The sequence below is a fragment of the Thalassophryne amazonica genome, chromosome 16 (genome assembly GCF_902500255.1).
Source record: "Thalassophryne amazonica chromosome 16, fThaAma1.1, whole genome shotgun sequence".
In the NCBI taxonomy this organism is placed as follows: Eukaryota; Metazoa; Chordata; class Actinopteri; order Batrachoidiformes; family Batrachoididae; genus Thalassophryne; species Thalassophryne amazonica.
Genome location: NC_047118.1, coordinates 42,788,406 through 42,808,915, shown reverse-complemented (window position 1 = coordinate 42,808,915; position 20,510 = coordinate 42,788,406). Strand labels below are relative to the sequence as shown.

Sequence of the window (20,510 nt, the reverse complement as noted above, 5' to 3'; positions counted from 1 at the left end):
GGTGGCTAGACTGGAGACAGTCTCCCTTACATCCGTAGAGACAGTGAAGGAGCAGTTCCCAAAACTATTCAGTGGCTTAGGTAAGATGGAGGGGGAGAATAAAATCGGGCTCAAAGAAGATGCTAAGCCATTTGCTCTGACAACTCCCTGACGCGTCCCACTACCCCTGTTACCTAAAGTAAAAAAAGAACTCACTCATATGGAGGAGCTAGGGGTCATTTCAAGAGTGGAGCAGCCCACTGACTGGTGTGCAGGGATGGTCCAGATTCCAAAGCGAACAGAGGATGAGGTGCGAGTGTGTGTCGACCTAACAAAACTAAATGACTCTGTTAAGCGAGAACGACACATGCTACCATCAGTTGAGCAAACCTTGGGACAGCTTCAAGATGCAAAGATCTTCACGAAACTCGACGCAAACTCAGGATTTTGGCAAATCCCTTAGTCCAGGGAATCAGCACTCCTTACCACATTTATCACTCCTTTCGTAAGATTTTGTTTTAACAGATTCTCTTTGGAATTTCATCTGCTCCCGAACATTTTCAGAAAAGGATGTCACAGATTTTGGAGGGGCTGGATGGTGTGGTGTGCCAGATGGACGACATACTGGTGTACGCCAAAACATAGGCCCAACATGATGTACGACTGGAGCCAGTTCTACAGCGACTGGAAAAGGTGGGAGTAACACTGAAAAGTGACAAATGTGAGTTCTCCAAAACTTCTATAAAGTTTTTAGGACAGCTCATTGACAGCTCTGGAGTGAAAGCAGACCCAGATAAAGTGAAAGCAGTGAGCAACATGGAAGCACCCACAGATGTCAGTGGCGTGAGGCGATTCCTGGGGATGGTTAATCATTTGGGAAAATACCTTCCTCACCTCGCAGAGAAAACACAGCTACTGAGGGATCTGCTGAGCACTAAGAGCATGTGGTGCTAGGGGAAATGCAACAAAAGGCGTTTGACACTATCAAGTCAGAAATAAGCAATTCACCACACATGGCACTGTACAACCCGAGAGCACAGACAACTGTATCAGCTGACGCATCTTCTTTTGGACTTTGAGCGATGCTGCTTCAAAAACAAGAGGATGGCGTAACCAAACCCGTTGCATTTGCATCAAGAGCACTCAGCCTGACAGAACAAAGGTACGCTCAGATTGAGAAGGAGGCACTGGCCATAACCTGGGCATGTGAGCGGTTCTCAGGCTTCCTAATAGACTGACCACAAACCCTTAGTGCCACTTTTGGGCTCAAAGAACCTCGATGAGCTCCCGCCTTGTGTACAGAGACTGAGAATGAGATTAATGAGATATTCTTATGACATCTCACATGTCCCCGGCAAAAGTATAGCAACCGCAGACGTGTTATCCAGGGCACCGCAAAAGACAGAATATGACAAAACATTTGGAGAGGAAATAGACTTGTATGCACACCAAGTTGTCACCTATATTCCTGCGACTGAGAAAAGGTTACAGCAAATAAGGGAACAACAAGACAGAGATGATACACTGAAACAAGTGAAACAATACAGTTGGAAAGGCTGGCCAGACAAACACAAAATACCAGGGCCATGATTTCCCTACCATCAGCATGCGGGTGACCTCACAGTGGAAAATGGTCTCCTGTTAAAGGGGACACGGCTAGTTATTCCCAAGTCCCCGCAACAGGATATTTTGGGGCGACTGCACACAGGCCATCAGGGCATAGCAAAGTCCAGAGAGCAGTCAGTTTGGTGGCCACTGCAGAAGCTAGTGTCTGAATGTGATACATGTGCTAAAGAGAGGCAACACTACAGAGAAACACTGTTGACTACAGAGTTCCCATCACGTCCGTGGGAACTAGTCAGTGCTGACCTCTTTGAATGGAACAACAGCCAGTACCTGCTTGTGGTGGACTATTTCAGCAGATTCATAGAAGTGGCCAAACTCACTCACACTACTTCTAGTGCAGTGATAGAACACATGAAATCCATATTCGCAAGGCATGGAATTCCAACGGAGATTTGGAGTGACAATGGCCCACAATTCTTATCAGAGCACTTTCAAAAGTTCTCAGTGGAATGGAGCTTCATCCACACCACCTCCAGTCCAAGATTTCCCCAGAGCAATGGTGAGGCTGAACGAGCCGTGAAAACAGTCAAAAGTCTTCTACAGAAAGAGAGCAAACCCCTATCTCATGCTCATGGCATACTGTGCCACTCTACTAGCTAATGGCCACAGCCCCGCAGAGCTCCTGATGGGAAGGAAACTTCACACTACAGTGCCTGTTCTTCCATCTTGCCTCAAACCTGGGTGGACAGACATCACTACTCTGAGAAAGAGAGAAAGGAGGAAGAGAGATAAACAGCAGAAATGGTTCAACCGCAGACACAGAACACATGACCTTTCTGGATTACACCCAGGAAATCAGGTTTGGATCACAGACATGAAAGAAAACGGAAAGGTTTCAGCCAGAACATACACCACGGTCTTACCTGGTTCAGACTTCCAGAGGACCTCTTTATCGCAACAGGAGCCATCTTGTCACACTAAAAGGGACTAAGACGGAACCAGAAGACTTCCCTGATCCTTTCCTGCCTGTGAATGACAACGCAACACCTGATGCACCTACCACTCATCCGCTCCCTGCATCTCCAAACGACGATGCTGCTGAGAGATGGTACCCAACCAGAGAGAGAAATCCTCCAAGGTACCTTAAGGACTTTGACTTAGGTAGAAGGTACTCTTGAGCACCTGAGTGACCAGCCCGGGGCAGAATAATTCCCTCACTCAACCGAAGGCATGGGCAGTCTACCCCACCTTCGTAGTTATCCTTAGTTTAGTAAAAAAAAAAAAAAAAAAAAAATGTTTTCAGCAGTTGAATTAAGATGACAGTTCTATTAAAAAAGTTATTTACAAGTAAAATGTTTCTTATAGCCATAAATACCAAAAGTACCTTTAAATGTTTACCTGCTTCATTATATAGATATGGGTATAGTTTCAAGTTAACATTATTGCTCATAATATAATTAGAAGGGGGGATGTTATGGTAGTGATGTAGTTACACAAAGGCCTCTGGAGACGGGTAATGAAAGGTTACGGAGGAGGACAAAATAAACGGCGGCAAAGAGTTCAACACGTACCTGTCCAAGTCTCGTTCCTTTTGTACCACCTGCACTTACAGTTACCAAGACAGTTTGAATTCCAATTACGTGAAAACCTGCCAGTTTCTTGAGATCTATTTATGGGGTTTTGTCTAGGATCCATCACCTCAGTGTTAATGGGGAATTTTTGTCTCCATTTTAATAACTGTTTTGGAGACATCCGATTGTCCATATTGGTTTGCAGAACACGAGCCCTTGAAATATTGAATTGTGAGAGTAATTAGTTTTAGTTTTGTGTTTACAGTATCAGAAGTACTTGAGAGGCTTGTGTGGATGGCCGCGGTTAGATGTAGTGAAAACTTGAATTTGCAAAACTTAATCACATAGAACTGAGGTGCACACTGAGTTTAAACCTCCAAACACTGCTACTGTATCTTTTTAATATACAAGTCAGATTACAACAGTGGGGTATGTGTACTAACCAGAAGGATGGCTTGCTGGTTAATGATGGCTTGTTGCTGTTGTGTCAGCGTTGCCTGATCTAGTTATTGAAAAGGGGGTTCCCTCCCACTTCATTCTTGATCCGTGACTTTTATGCCTCTCGTCGTGCTGTGTCTGGGCCGTCCGGGTCGGCCGTGGGGGGGGGGGGTACTGTCAGGAGTTGAGTTTTTGGTTGTCTCATTTATCACCCAGAAACTCTAGGGCCCTAAGTTAATGGTTTGTATCAGGTGTCTGTCCAGGACAAGTGCTAAATCATGTACAGTGCTCTGACATGATGATTAAATCTAGGATGTTCAAATCAGAATGAGCCAATAAATTTTTTTTTTTTTTAACCGCCAGTCAGCCTTGTTGCTGAGTTTGACTGTAGACTGTATATATAGTGGACAAAGGCTACGTGACATCACCCATATGTTTTCTAACAGCCAATATAAAGCCCATATCTGGGCATCGCCATGTTGGCAGCGTCAACATGGTGACTTAATATGGACTTTTCTGCCTTCACTGAATGTTTCAATGTCCCACCTTAGCCAATGGTCCTGAAGTGATCTGAACTGGGGTTTTCAGTGGAAATTAACAAACAAGAGTAAGTTATCTTACAAACTTTAATCTGCAATATTATTCACATACATTAACAATATACAGTAGTTCATTATAAACAAAAATGACGTGTAAATAATAACTTTCTTAGTACAAAGTTTTCAGTGGCTTTTACTTGTGCCAAAATGTGCAACATCTAACATTATGTTTTCTTTTTGAAGTCTTGGTTTCATAGTGTGTGTCTGTGCATGTGTGTGTTGGGGGTGGGGGTGGATCATGAACGTTAAATTATTTAATATCAAAATATTCTGCTTCTGAAACAGAGGTAGATACAGTGCATTTGTGAGGAAGAACGTTCATTATGAGCTCGTATGTCGCATGAGCGCTACAGCAGGGTGATTTCACTCGGTGGCAATGTGAGTCTCTTCTCTCTGAGTGACAACATGTTCTCCATGTGCATGGCAATCACTCTGCACAGCTCCAGCCCCTGCATGTTAACACACAAATAGTGGTTTCCGTTGAGGCACGGATGGAAATTTTCCAGACCCACTGACTGACACACTGCCTGTCTGACTCCATGAATCCTGTTCTTGCCCTGTTGTTTGCCTACATAGAAAAACAATACTTTAGAAGCAGGTCTCTAAGTGCACACCTGTTCCAGCTGTAGCTGCATGATGTGTTGGTTGAGAAGGTCTCCAATCATGATATCCACATACGGGTAGCTGGAACCTGACGTTGGTCTCTGGGTGCGTGTCGACTGGACTTCCTTCATAGGGAAGCGTACTGTGGCCTCCTAGTCACACATACACACACAAAACCAAATACAACATTTTCACACACATAAACAACACACAAAAATAACGTACGAGGGCTGTCAATAAAGTATAGGTCATTTCAGGCTCTATTGATCCAGGACGTCGTGAGAGAACAGAGAAGTTTCAGAAGAAGTCGGTTTCAGCATTTTATCCGGATATTCCACTGTTAAAGGAGATTTTTTTAATGAAAGACGTGCGGACGGATTGCAGCGTCGGCTCGCAGCCGCTGCGATGCTCCGCCACAGGAAAAACACCTCTGTTGGAAGCCTTAAGGACAAGTTGGAACATGTCCAGCTGTTAAACAATTTCTCATATACTCACTCCAGTGAAAGCCATCAAAAGCCGCCTGGATTTTACAAATGGTTATCAACACGGAGGTGTTTTTCCTGTGCCGCCACACCGCGGCGGCTGCGTCCCGACGCGCGGACCCGTCCGCACGTCTTTCATTAAAAAAATCTCCTTTAACAGTGGAATATCCGGATAAAATGCTGAAACCGACTTCTTCTGAAACTTCTCTGTTCTCTCACAACGTCCTGGATCAATAGAGCCTGAAATGTGGAGGTTTTCAGCTTGAAACAGGCTGACGACGGCGCCTGAGAGCGCTGCGCGATGTCTCGCACTGTGGGAAGTCCTTAAAGCGACAGTATCACCTCAAAATCTCTCATCAGCCGTTAAAATTTTCACCGAAAACCAGCTTAAATTTTCGAACCGTGTCCACTTCGATGTGCCTCACAGGTTTAGAAAAAATTTTGATCAAACAAAGCGCCAGTCTCTCAGCAACTTCTCAGACAAAGGAATTCTGACGAGGGGCTGGACGACTCCTCCCACAAGGAGTGATCACAGGTGAATGACGTCACCGACAGGCGTGGAAAAACTCACGCATGCGCACAAGGGTTTAAGCATGTCTGACGTAAAAACATATGAATGAAATCCATATAGTTTTTGAAAAAAATAAAAAGGACCTATACTTTATTGACAGACCTCGTATATACATGCATGTACACAGTAAATTTTGCTGAGTAAACATTTGGTCCCAGTCTAAATAGAGTAAAATACACTCAGAGTGAAATCAGCTCTACCCTTGTCACAGACTGAATGGTCCCCCATAACAATTGGTCTGCCCTGCCTCCACTGCACGTGTCATTTTGGAGCTCAGCAGCTCCTGGGGATGGACTCTATTCACTGATGATTTAAGAGGTAAAACCTCTTAAATCATTCTAAAGTCAGTTTTAAGCAGGAACGAGGCAATACTTGGTGACGCTTTGAAATAACACTCAGTGAACGCAACAGCTCTGATCACTTCCTCTGTCTTTTATGATGAAATAATGCAGAATTTATGTGGAAATGATTGTTGTACAAAAGCTTCAGGTATCTGTCACTGAGAAAGATGCTGACTGGAGTACAGGTTTAAGCAGAAACAAGTTGATAATCGATGAACCGCAGCTGATGACGCATGCGCAGTGAAGGCAGGGCAGACAGATTTTTAGGGGGGACAGTTCGGTCGGTGATACCATCTAATCAATGAAAGTCGTTCTACTCCAATAAGAGTTGATTTTGCACTGTGTTGAGTTGATTTAGCCCCGTGGTAGAGTATATTTAACTTTATTTAGACTGGGACCAAATGTTATCACAGCAGATTAAATTTTACTCAGCAAAATTTACTGTCTACTGACATATGCACAGTACATAATAACTTAAGATTTGTATGAGAATAATGTTAAAATAATCATATTTGGGCAACAGATTCTATTAAATTATTGCTGTCTATATTCCAGTGATGTCATCATCATACCTACAGTGATATACCGACAATTACAGTTTTCTTCTAGATAGTGTTGAAATATGTACAATGTGCATTTTGTGCATGTTTGATAGTGCATGTAGCTGTGTGACGTACATGAGTGTCCTTGTTAAGGAAGTGTAGTCCGTTCAGATTAACAGCCAGGATGCACGGAGCGTTGATCGAAGCAGAGCTAGAACTTTGGATGTAAAAAAAGGAGGAGCCAAACATGGGGAAGGCGCTGACAAGACCTGAACAGAAACATCACATTTTTTTAAACTGCTATTTTGAAACAAACTGAGATGAAAAGCCAGGGCAGTCTGGAACAAAATATTTCTTTTTAACATTTCTTTCTCTCCATACAGTACTAGCTGAGTTACCCGTTTTGCTCTCTGCAAATTGCTATCTGCAATTTGTGACAGCCTCAAGTGAATGATGATAAAAAGATGATAGCATGTCATATTACTGCAATGCTTTGGCATTCTGTACACAGCAGGTACATTTTAATTGAAAAAATGCACGCCTAAACTAGCACACGGCACGCAGTGGCCTGTTCAGATTGTAATTAAAGTGCACCCTAGCCAGCCACTACTACGTAGTAAGTAAAGTGTGATGCTTGCTACCTGACCTGAGTACCAGATGAACTGTGAAAATAAGGGCTCCAGTAAGTGGGTCATGATCTAATATATAAGGCTGACTGTGTGTGTATTCGCACGGTCAGCTACATATATTAGATATGTGTGTGTCTAAAGATCTCCTGTTGTGCAACATTACTACAAGAATTATTGTTTGAGATTAAGAACAGCATATGCAGCCACATATAGTAGATATTTCATATTACAATGGAGCATCATACTTTCCGGAGTACAAGTTCCACTTTTTTTTTATACTAGTTTGGGAGGTCCTGCAGGATAATCCAGTGTGATTTACATACTGAAAAATTCCACATTCAATATTAAAAAAGTAAAATAATAATTGCTATTATTATAGGTCTTTCAGTGGGGAGCTTGGAGTAGAGCCGCTGCTCCATCACATCGAAAGGAGCCAGCTGACGTGGTTCGGGCATCTAGTAAGGATGCCCCCCTGGGCGCCTCCCTAGGGAGGTGTTCCAGCCACGTCCGTCTGTGAGGAGACCCCAGGGAAGACCCAGGACTAGGTGCAGAGATTATATCTCCACACTGGCCTGGAAACACCTCGGGATCCCCCAGTCAAAGGTGGCTAAGTGGCACAGGGAAGGGAAGTCTGGGGTCCCCTGCTAGAGCTGTTGCCCCCGTGACCTGATTCCAGATAAGTGGTTGAAGATGAGTGATGAGAGTGAAAACAATGGACAAAAATCCCCAAATTAAAGAGCTGATAATACAGAAGAAATGTGTGATTTACACTCTGGTGTGCCTTATATGTGGGTTTTTCTTCTTCAGGAGGCATTTTTAAGAGGTGTGACTTATACTCTGGAAAATATGGTACTACAGAGGGGACACAACTGAAAATACTTTGGCCCCTGGAGCTGTAAATGCATACCACATTGACTGGGGGAATAACCTGCATTGGAGTGGAGTCCCATCCTGGTGGTGGCATAGACTCTCATTCACTTATCAATATGGAATCTTGGAAAAGCACCAGCAGTAATGTGCATTAGGACCTCCACAGGACTTTTTTCTTCTTCTTCTTCTCCCTCTTTTTATTCTCCTCTCTTCCACCCATCCCACATCAACACAACTTTCCTTGTTACATTTTCACACAAAGTACACACATGGTTTAAATTGTCGTGGCAATCCCTCAGTGGTGAGGAAGAGTGTCTCTGGGTAGATTCCTGGAAAGGATGGCGGAATTCTACATTCAGGGTCAATCCAGAGACACGTGCATGAGTTTGTTTAAAGTGAGAATGTCGTTGCTTGCTGACAAACATGCGGCCCTTGACAGATCCATAGCCTGGTCCGATGGGTGGGAAAACCCAGACAATCGTGGGTCTGAGGACCTGCTGCAGATGTCATCTGTGTTCACAGCTGTTGGGTTACAAGCCATCACCTCCTCCACCTGATCTGTCGTTGAGGGCTTCTTGTTTTACCAGAGCCCCTTTAGCTGTCTGATGTTCAGTGTTGCTGTTGGGCCGTCATGGCTACCACAGTGGCAATGTGGCACACAATATCACCACCGCATTACACCCCAACAGGCAATCCCCTACTTGATCCATTATCCAGGTGTCACAACGCGGATGAGGGGTTGGATTTTGACATACGGTTTAAACAGAAAGTTAACATTCAGTCATCTGAGTGCGCTTTGGCATGTTAGTCTTAAAAGGAGGCGTGGTCAGACACAAGTGCTGGTGCATTGTTAATTGAAGGCAGCAGAAAACAGTTGCACCCTAGAAGACCAAAAACCTGGACTAACATTGAGCATTCTGCTGCTATTTACATGGCGCAATATTCATTTATGTCTTATAATTCAAGGTGTGCGCATTCAAGGATGCCCATGAGTGCTCATATTCCTCCTCTTCAATCACCAAAGGAAAACCAAACTGAATAGAACACAAACATAAAAAAAGGTAAAAACTACTGAGAAAAGAAAGTAAAACAAATGGGGAAAAAAGTCTGAGATTGGGGTGGAGACTGAAACTTGGATGGAGGAGGTGTTGTTGAAACAAAGCACTCAACTGCCTCAAGCTAGAGCTGGCACTGCTTTTTTCAAACATATATATATATATATACACACTCAACAAAAATATAAACGCAACACTTTTGGTTTTGCTCCCATTTTGTATGAGATGAACTCAAAGATCTAAAACTTTTTCCATATACACAATATCACCATTTCCCTCAAATATTGTTCACAAACCAGTCTAAATCTGTGATAGTGAGCACTTCTCCTTTGCTGAGATAATCCATCCCACCTCACACGTGTGCCATATCAAGATGCTGATTAGACACCATGATTAGTGCACAGGTGTGCCTTCGACTGTCCACAATAAAAGGCCACTTTTAAAAGGTGCAGTTTTGTTTTATTGGGGGGGATACCAGTCAGTATCTGGTGTGACCACCATTTGCCTCATGCAGTGCAACACATCTCCTTCGCATAGAGTTGATCAGGTTGTCAATTGTGGCCTGTGGAATGTTGGTCCACTCCTCTTCAATGGCTGTGTGAAGTTGCTGGATATTGGCAGGAACTGGTACACGCTGTCGTATATGCCGGTCCAGAGCATCCCAAACATGCTCAATGGGTGACATGTCCGGTGAGTATGCCGGCCATGCAAGAACTGGGACATTTTCAGCTTCCAAGAATTGTGTACAGATCCTTGCAACATGGGGCCGTGCATTATCCTGCTGCAACATGAGGTGATGTTCTTGTATGGCACAACAATGGGCCTCAGGATCTCGTCATGGCATCTCTGTGCATTCAAAATGCCAACAATAAAATGCACCTGTGTTCTTCGTCCATAACAGACGCCTGCCCATACCATAACCCCACCGCCACCATGGGCCACTCGATCCACAACATTGACATCAGAAAACCGCTCACCCACACGACGCCACACACGCTGTCTGCCATCTGCCCTGGACAGTGTGAACCGGGATTCATCCGTGAAGAGAACACCTCTCCAATGTGCCAAACACCAGCGAATGTGAGCATTTGCCCACTCAAGTTGGTTACGACGACGAACTGGAGTCAGGTCGAGACCCTGATGAGGACGATGAGTATGCAGATGAGCTTCCCTGAGACGGTTTCTGACAGTTTGTGCAGAAATTCTTTGGTTATGCAAACCGATTGTTTCAGCAGCTGTACGAGTGGCTGGTCTCAAACGATCTTGGATATGAACATGCTGGATGTGGAAGTCCTGGGCTGGTGTGGTTACACGTGGTCTGCGGTTGTGAGGCTGGTTGGATGTACTGCCAATTTCTCTGAAACGCCTTTGGAGACGGCTTATGGTAGAGAAATGAACATTCAATACACGAGCAACAGCTCTGGTTGACATTCCTGCTGTCAGCATGCCAATTGCACGCTCCCTCAAATCTTGCGACATCTGTGGCATTGTGCTGTGTGATAAAACTGCACCTTTCAGAGTGGCCTTTTATTGTGGGCAGTCTAAGGCACACCTGTGCACTAATCATGGTGTCTAATCAGCATCTTGATATGGCACACCTGTGAGGTGGGATGGATTATCTCAGCAAAGGAGAAATGCTCACTATCACAGATTTAGACTGGTTTGTGAACAATATTTGAGGGAAATGGTGATATTGTGTATGTGGAAAAAGTTTTAGATCTTTGAGTTCATCTCATACAAAATGGGAGCAAAACCAAAAATGTTGCGTTTATATTTTTGTTGAGTGTATATATATATATATATATATATATATATATATATATATATATATATAACAGAGAGGGTATGTGAGTCGGTGTTGAATTACTTATGAGAGCTGGGCGATCTTACCAAGGAACTGTGCACGGGCCTGGTGTGGATTTAGGGGTTGGATCTGCTGCATGTGTTGAGTTGCCATATTCAGCCACTGCTGTGGACCCTGTTTGCTGTAAAATTGAGGGGGGACACACTCCTGCACCTCACGCCTGTTCACACAAACACAGTAATCCAAATGTGTCCTTTGTAACAGCTCTAACACAAGCCTGCATGCTAGTAACAGATGTTTGTATAAGTAGCGTGCATGGCAGTGTATTTGCAAAGATGAAAGTGTATCCTATGTAAGGACATGCCTGTGTTGCTTCATGTGCAGTGTGTATTAGTATGTGCTCATTTACATGGTGGGGAGGTAGACTGTGTCTTTGGCACGGTGCTGTAGGGCTGCCAGTCTGGCGATCTGCTGCAGATGCTGTTCACTGGCCTTACCCTGAGAGATCACACTCAGCAAGGCCTTAAAGTAATCTGGCAACACCTTGGACAGAGAAATATAATTTATTCTTAGTATTGTTCCACTTTTCACTATGGATACATTTGCTCTGACAGTTCTGATGAAGTATAGCGAAGACATGAAGGAGATAAATCGTATTTGTGGAGTGTGAGAAAACTCATGGTATTGTATTGAGGTGGAGATATACTCTGGAGAGAAAAGGAATGAAAGTCAGTTGGAACAAGATGAGTACGCTTGTGAATCAGAGGCAGCACAGTGAAACTATGCTTTTACAAGAGCAGAGGTGGTGAAAGTGGATAAGGTCAAATGGTTAAAGTAGAAGGTGAAGGTGCGCTCTGGAAAGAAGGGGAATAATGGAGTACGTTTGTGTGAGTTGGAATGCATCCGTTGTCATGTTTGGTGTGTGACAGACCAACATCAGCCAGTGCTAATGTTGGAGTCTGAGTGATTTAAAACCAATATCTGCTCTCAGGCCTTAGTGGTTATTGAGATTTGAGCATTGGTCGAATGTTGTCCGTTCTGGAAGTTACCAAGGTCACACTTCATTTTCTCATAATGGTGATAAGAAGCATGCAGAACATGTGTTCATATTCCAAACCAATTTACAGTCTTGTATAAAGTATCTCAAAGTGATACTTGAGTGAAAGTGTAAGTATCTTACCATAAAATTACTTTGGTAAAAGTTAAAGTCTCCTTTAAAAATATTACTTGAGTAAAAGTCTTAAAGTATCTGGCATTTTCTGTACTTAAGTATCAAAGTAAATTTCTCATATAAAATGTACTTTAAGTAAAGGTATCGAGTAAAAGTAAAAACCAAAAGGAGTGGAGAGTGAAACGGCAACTGGATAAACCAGGAGGGGGCCTCAGCCCCTATGAAAGGCTGGATCCGCCTCTGGCAGAGTAGTTGGTGTTGTTGACAGGATGAGAGAGCAACAGGCAGATGGAAATAGGTGTAAAACCCTGCCATTCTTTTTCCTGGAAGACCTACACACACTTTCTGTTAAACACAACAGCCAGGCTCTTGTGAAACAGAACAGTCATTTATAGCTACACAGTTGTGCCAAATTTAAGGAAAAGTAAAAAAACAAAAAACAAAAACAAAACAACGCAAGCATCACCAACACCAGTGATGGGCACAGTTCCAGTAATCTGCTAATTATCGAAGCAAATGTTTTCATTATCGGACTAGCTTTTCAGATAACTTTGACAACCATCAGCGGACCAATTATGTTCCGATCAATTTTGGTCCGATAACTTTTAGATCGCTAACATATTATTGCAGGCATAGTGAATAAAGCTTTAACAGTTAAAAACATTAAGTCTGATATCAAAGATTTTAGTGCTTGCTTGTTAAATGTTTTGTAGCAGATGTACATTTCTATTTTCTGCAAACAGAGGAGAGCTGGTTTCAGGAGAAACTGCTCTATCCTCTGCAGACAAATGAAAACTGGTCACAAGATAATTTCTTTTGACAACATACTAACTTACCGGCAATATCACCCAAGTCATCCAGAGGCATACAGCTTTAACTTATGGTTAAAATTTGAACCAAACTAAGTTTGGACAAGTTATTTAAATTAACGTCATTTCTGAAGTTTTATAAAGTGAAAATGTCAGCTATATGTTTCAGTTTTAAAGTATTGCACTTATTTTGAAGGTTTTAGTGTGGACATGCCTCAGCAGTGCCAGTGCATTATGGGTAAAAGTTCATGAGAGGAGAGATGCATTTGAGATGCTCTGATCAGGCTCCACACGGACAACAGCATTAAACTCTGTATATTGTGCCTAAAACTCTAGTGAATATATTCTCTGGGTTTACAGACTTTTTATTGTGTTTGTTTTATGTAAAAATGCCAGAAGAAGCTCATGTTGATTCTCCATTATTTTCAATTGGAATCACTGTGAGCTGCAATTGCTTCCTGTTTACTCTTTAACGTCTTGCTCATTGTCCTTTACAACAGTGTTTGTCATCTTTGTTCCAGATTAATATATATATGGTTAAACATTGCAGACATGGATTATTTATTTGGAATTATTTGTTTTGGCAAGTTTTCACAGCCTCTACTGTTCATGGCAGTATTCGCCCTAAGTATTGAGATGTACATTTTGGTTGTATAATGTTCATTTAAAATTGTCGTCATGGATTCTCTCTGTGCTGTTTAACCTGCAGCAACTCTGTGGCACGCAAAAAAAAAAAAAAAAACCTCTGGTGTGCAAAGGATTATGGGTTACGGTCTGAGCATCTGGATGCCAGTACATGGCAGTGTTCTATGCATTTTGACCCTGGTTATATGAGACGGTTGTCTAATCACAACTTGACTTTTGGCTTTTGCAAATGTCTTTTTTTTGCATGTGAATGAAATGGTATATTTTACAAAAGCACATTTATATGTAAACACCAACACACGTCACGTCACATTAATGTGTTGGTTTTTACATAGAATGAATGAGTCAACCAATCAGTGTTAGCGGAGGCTCATTTTACCCATAATCCCTTTGGCATCTGTGTGTGTTTGTTACAAACCTTCAGAATTAGTGCATTATGTGAAATTAAAAGATATGTGTTATATTTTAACTTTGTACAGATGACAGAATAGTCATTAATGCAGTTATTCTACCCAGAGTAATTTGATTTATAAATCAAAACCATAAGTCAAAACTGCTTTATTTTCCAAGACTTCGGCCTCACAGGGAAAAACTGCTACATGCTGTTAAGGAATAATGATTTTTCTTCTTTTTTTGTAGCAACCTGGCAGTCAGGCTCCTTTTGCTGCAGTAGAGTTGAGCTTAACACCTCTCTGCTTCACTACTGCAACATATGTAGCAAACAGGAGTTTCCAGGAGTGGGCAGGACGCATGGAAGTGACTCATTGTTTGGGTTTATGATTGTGGTGTTAAAACTCAAATTGCCCCATCAGATTTTTTCTTCTTTTATATTGTAGTAACGAGTGATGACCATGCTTCAGAGAAATGTATTGGAGTAAAAGAATACATTGTATTGAGGAAATGTAGTGAAGTAAAAGTGAAAATTTGTTACGTTACGACACTGTCAATTTATCAGATTCTAGAACAATTTTGACATGCAGATCAACTACAACCCAGAAATCAGCTGCCTGTCTGTCTCTACCTGATTGTAGTGCATGGTGACATAGAGTTCGTTGTCTAATTTGAGAGCCAGACTCCATATGACCCTTCTGAACCACAGGCTATAACTGGTATCCACTGCCTCTGCTTCGGTAGCAATGTCCAGGATGTACTCACGCTTGTTTAAGGGGCGCACATTCTGACCTGCACACACACATCAGGTTTTTAAGGCTGCTAACTGAAGTGTGCAACCTTTGAGTGTTCACTGTGACGTGACATAGCAGATCCATCTTACCTTTGTGCGTGACCAAAAACACAGCATATTCATCCAAAGCCTCCTCCCTGTGTAAACCCATCTCATAGCAAAGCTCCTCAATGACATCCAAAGCAACCTGACAATGAATAAATCCATTCAGGAACAAGCAACACTGTCATTATGCAGCAATGTGCAACATCAGATGGGTCACTGCTTTTCAGAATGTGCGAACAACGACCCCACACTTTCTATCCATTGAGGATCAATTTGGGAACAAGCTCTAAGCCGTCACCTCAGCCTGTCAATTTATCTTTTTTATAGTGTTATTTTTTTCATAATTGTATACAGCCTAATTAAATCAACTCTGGACTCACTGCAGAAATATTTTACTCTAAAATCTACTCTGTGCCATTTTCAAGTTAGCTTTGAGTGACAGTTAAGTGGTTTATGCACAATTTAGGCACAGAGCTTCCACAAACACATCATGGCCCTCTGTGAATCAATATCATTTCACTGTATTCCATATATCTGTCACTCACAGAGCATGTCTTGATTTTCAGGTGTCTTTCAATCCCACCTGGAAGTAGGAACAGTTGTCTCTTGGAGCTCCGCCCAGCCTGCACACAAACAACCAGAGACACTGGTTAGTTAACCCCAGCAAAGGAGCACATGATCGAAATCCTCACCGACCACAGGGTCTGAAATGGCTTGACATAAATAAGAAAATGTATAAATATTCTAACTTAATTTATTTTATTAAAAATAGTGTGCTGCCTGTGGGGATCCACAGGCCTAGACTGGGTAGTGTTTATAAAATAGGTTGCTGATATTTTTCAAGGGTGGTAATAAATTATGCAAAGTTTCTATAATGAGTTGGAATAGTGTGTGTGAGTCCAGAATGCTGTCTGTATATAGACGCCTTTACGGTGTCAAATCTCGTGCGTAATCACGTTCTCGCTGGGGAGGCCGTGCTGTCGTCAGTGTAAACAAGCATTTGCGGCAACTTGTTTGCAACACTGCGTCGTTATGGAGGTGAGTTCAACCAAAATATGTATGTAGGTGTTTAACTAAGATAATCGTGAGTCTTTAATGTGAGTTTTACAAAAAAAAACGGGTTGGTGTTAGGATTGCGTGTCGGGAACCGGTTCTTTTCGGGTATCAATAAGAAATGATTCAATCCATCTACATCCATTCGATCCAAAGATTCCCTTATCGGTCCTTCAGAGTGGCCGTTGTTTTGGGGGTGTTTGTCAGGAAAATGATCATTTCTCTACATTGATTACAGACCCTGCAACAGGTCTGTATACTCAACCATTTCTGCAGTGCGGCTTTGCTTGGAACCTTGAACCAATGAAGCAGTGCTTCGATCTTTGATCTGCTGCTTTGTTGGTTCTTTGTTTTATTTCGCTTTATTTTAACTTGTTCCTGCTAAAACCCTACAGAGCATATGTCTGTGAGTAATATTTACCTTCTTTATGTTAAACCAACCTGTTATGGTCTTCTGAAACAGTTGATAGATATATGTTATAACTTAAAAACGGGACCGATGCTAACGTGTTAGCATGTCTATAGCATTTCCAATGTTAAAGTTAGCATTAGGCTGAGCCATTATCAAGCCTCCCTCCCCAGCGTGCAAAGGATTCTGGGATACTCGAAAACCATGAATGCTGGAGTTGCCTTGACAACAGGAGGTTGTGGAGGAGGGCTGATAGATAAGAGGGGAGCCAAATGCTTCACCAAGGCCGATGAGATCATTCTGGAGGAAAAACAAGCCTTTAACCTTTGGTAGCTGATAAGCTGCCATGTTTGGGGTTGGTTAGAGAAACACAGAAATTCCATGGCTCCTCTGACCATCTGAAATCAATTTATGAGTATTCCCTGGTCTCCAACATCTTCCTTTGCAAGGCGAACATTTGCTCCGAGATGGTATCCGACTTGTGTTTGAGTTCAAAAATTAACGCAGTCTGAGATTGTACCACTTTGCCCACCTCATTAATCATGACGGACAGGTGTGGGGTTGTGGTTCTGGCAGCAGCTGTCTTGCCAATTTTTCAGTAGGTCAGGGCAGTGTATAAACCAATAAGCACCAGCCCTCCTGCCATAAAAACAAATAAAAATAAATCCTTGACGTCTTCCGTGGAGAGTGGTGCCAAGCACGCAACACACCACTTCTCCCAGGCGTTGAGACCATAGCCCACAGGATAGGTTCCATCTGGGCACGCAGGGCTCCCCACACCTGATTTCCTTGTTGAAAAAAATGATATCAATAGCATTGAGACACCAGCTGATCAATTCCATGGTTATTCCAAATGTAGTTTAAATAATTCACAGTCTGCTGAAGTTGGGACTTTTGAAGGTTAGAGCAGAGATAGAGACAAAACGGAAGGGGAGGAGAGGAGAGGAGATGCGACCGCCCTCGCCGGAGTCCCGAGCAAGAACTCGGACCCCGAGTTCTTGCTCGATATTATGTACTTACATTGAACTTATGAAATAAAATCAGGCACACATGCTTTTAATATATTGATAATTTACAGCCCCTCGCTTGGATGGCATGCGAGTCCAGAATGAAATTATCAACATCCATTGTTCAGTGATGTAGCTAATATATATAGTTTCTCCAAAAATATTAGTCCAACCAACTTTCCAATTTTGCGGCGTTCATCTTTAACCCAAAATACGAACATAAGCATACCAAACAGCAAATCTGCTCTCCCCAGTTTGCCTGTGATCAAAGTTATATGGAGGCACACACGCAGAGCTTTTTGTCTTTTCTCCATTCTGCCTCAAGCAAATGCTTTTCTTTTTACACACCCACAACAAGAGATGGTGGCAGAGGACATCAAATGCCATACACGTCTCACTCATCGTAACGGCAACATGACACAAATGAACTGACTAAACTCACTGAACTGTAAAAACACAACAAATCAATAACACTAACAACACTGTTAAACTAATGAGAACTACAATAACATTTAAAACCCCAAACTCCCATGGTGATGTCCATGGTTCACTGCTGTTAGCTAATATCACAAATGTCTCCAAAAATATTAGTTCTATTACCTTTCCGTTGTTGCAGCATTCATCCTTGACCCAAAATATATAAGCATACCAAACGGAAATTGTCAGCTCTCCCCATGCACAGAGTCCACTTGGCTATGATAACATAGACAAGATAAGCTGCTGTGAAAGACTGGTAGCCTCTTTAGGATTTACCCCACCTCTCACCCAATGAAAAAACAGAAAATTTGAACAATCAAGGCAATAAAGGTTTGGTCATTACTCAGACTCAAGTCTGACAGGTTAAGAAGAACACTGATTGGTTACTACAGATGGACTAACCAGCATAGCTTTGAGTTCCATGGTGTTTGGATATTGAAGACGTCCTCCATATTGAAAAGTCCTCCTCAGATTCTGCTCACACGCCTTGGCAATTCCTATGAATTGATGACATCAATCATCAACCAGGTGTCGTTGGGCTGTGGCAATTATTTTTAAGCAGTGAGTGAAGGGTACCCTGGTACTGCAGGCCAGGAGTAGCGGAGACATCCTGCAAGAACTTGAACAGGAACGGCTTCATGACATCGGAGCAGCGATGGAAGGCTGTCAGGATGTACAGCAGCCTCCATCCTCTCTGACAACTGTCTCTACATGCATACAATTACAAATCATGGTTTGCAGAAGTACTCGTACAAACTCATCAGTATGACGCCAGCTGATTGTGAAGATGCTAAAAATACTCACGGCTTGGGGCTGGTGTTGGCAGTGACCTGCTTCATCACCTGACAGTAAGCTTCATCTTTCATCAAGCCGTGGTCAGCACTTAACTACATCATCAAGTTATTAGGACATGAAAGGCAGAAATTGAGACAGACACATGAATGGATTGAAATAAAACTCGGAAAAACATGGACAAATACAATACCTTTAACAATAAAAAGTACTCGCCCAATTGGGAGTTTAAAAAAATCAAGCTTCTTTATCAGCATTTTGTAATTTATATGCCTTTAAATCATCAATTTGATAAGTCCAGTGGCTGCTCCATTCAAAGTCAAAGTGTTTTTATTAGTGTCTCTAGGGAAAAATTTATCTTGGGCAGAGGGGTCTGCTGCACAAACAACACATACAACTCACTGCATAATTAAAATACAAATACATAATCAACAAAAACATACCAGCATCGTAGTGAAAATTAAGCAACATATGACCTTATACTATCTTTTCTCTCCACCCTGAGCCATCTGCTCATTTATGAGCTTCACTGACAATGAGATAAAGGAGTGATTGTATGGGTTATATTTACAAAGAGGAACTACGTATGTCCCTCCTTCCTGAGTTAAATAAAATATATTCAGAGTGCAGTACATGAGACACATCTGATAAACTATTGTCTGCAGTCTGAGGATTGCTTGTTCAAAGAAATCTTTCACGTAGGGTCACCACAGCAGATTCAAGGTGGATCTGGATGTCAATTTGGCACACGTTTTACACCGGATGCCCTTCTTAATGGAACGTCACATTATATGGAGAAATGTGACAGGGGTGGGGTTTGAACGGGGAACCTTTTGCACTGAAACCAAGCACACTATCCACTTGGCCACCACCCCTGCTAAATCATTAATCTTAATAATTTGTGATTTTGTTTTCTTGCAAATTTATAATTGCATGAGAATGTGAGTTTTTGCTTGTTAATTTGTATTTTTTTTCCTACAACTTTTTGGCATTGTAATTTGAGATAATAGTTTTGCTCAATAATTTGGGAGTTTTGTTTTTCTTACAAATTTATGACTTGATAATCTGAGAGAATATCTGAGATTTTATTTATTAATTTGAGAGTTTTTTTTCTTGCAAATTTATGACTTCATAATCTGAGAGAATATGAGTTTTTTCTCATTAATTTGAGGTTTTTTTTATTCAAATTTGGCTTTATAATCTCAGAGAATATCTGAGATCATTAATTTGGGAGTTTTTTTCTTGCAAATATATAACTTCATAATTGAGAGAATATCTGAGGTTTTTTGCTCATTAATTTGGGAGGCTTTTCTTGCAAATTTATGACTTCATAATATGTAAGAATATCTGAGTTGTGCTCATTAATTTCAGAGTTGTTTCTTGAAAATGTATGACTTCATAATCTGAGAGAACATCTGAGTTTTTTCACATTCATTTGAGTTTTTTCTTTTTTTCCAAATTTGCCTAAATTTGGCTTTATAATCTGAGAGAATATCTGACGTTTTTTCTCATTAATTTGAGAGTTTTTTCTTGCAAATTTATGACTTCATAATGTCAGAGAATATTTGAGGTTTTTCTCATTAATTTGGGAGTTTTTTCTTGCAGATCTATGAGATCATAATCTGTGAAAATATCTGAGTTTTGCTCATTAATTTCAGAGTTGTTTCTTGCAAATGTATGACTTCATAATCTGAGAGAACATCTGAGTTTTTTCTCATTCATTTGAGTTTTTTTTCTTTTTTTCAAATTTGCCTAAATTTGGCTTTATAATCTGAGAGAATATCTGATGTTTTTTCTCATTAATTTGAGAGTTTTTTCTTGCAAATTTATGACTTCATAATGTCAGAGAATATTTGAGGTTTTTCTCAT

General features: G+C 41.6%; 1 protein-coding gene across 1 annotated transcript in view; it reads right to left on the bottom strand.

The window, feature by feature from the left end:
- myo15aa (myosin XVAa) overlaps positions 1-20,510 on the bottom strand; it is a 179,581-nt gene that overhangs the window by 12,267 nt on the left and 146,804 nt on the right. The window contains exons 56-66 of the mRNA XM_034191347.1: positions 18,654-18,736; positions 18,426-18,556; positions 18,252-18,346; positions 15,449-15,526; positions 14,949-15,045; positions 14,697-14,857; positions 11,460-11,593; positions 11,137-11,270; positions 6,828-6,961; positions 4,768-4,908; positions 4,398-4,602 (exon numbers count right to left, since the gene is read on the bottom strand). Coding sequence (XP_034047238.1) covers positions 4,501-4,602; positions 4,768-4,908; positions 6,828-6,961; positions 11,137-11,270; positions 11,460-11,593; positions 14,697-14,857; positions 14,949-15,045; positions 15,449-15,526; positions 18,252-18,346; positions 18,426-18,556; positions 18,654-18,736 — 1,290 coding nt within the window. The 3' untranslated portion in view covers positions 4,398-4,500. The remainder of the gene's footprint in view (positions 1-4,397; positions 4,603-4,767; positions 4,909-6,827; positions 6,962-11,136; positions 11,271-11,459; positions 11,594-14,696; positions 14,858-14,948; positions 15,046-15,448; positions 15,527-18,251; positions 18,347-18,425; positions 18,557-18,653; positions 18,737-20,510) is intronic.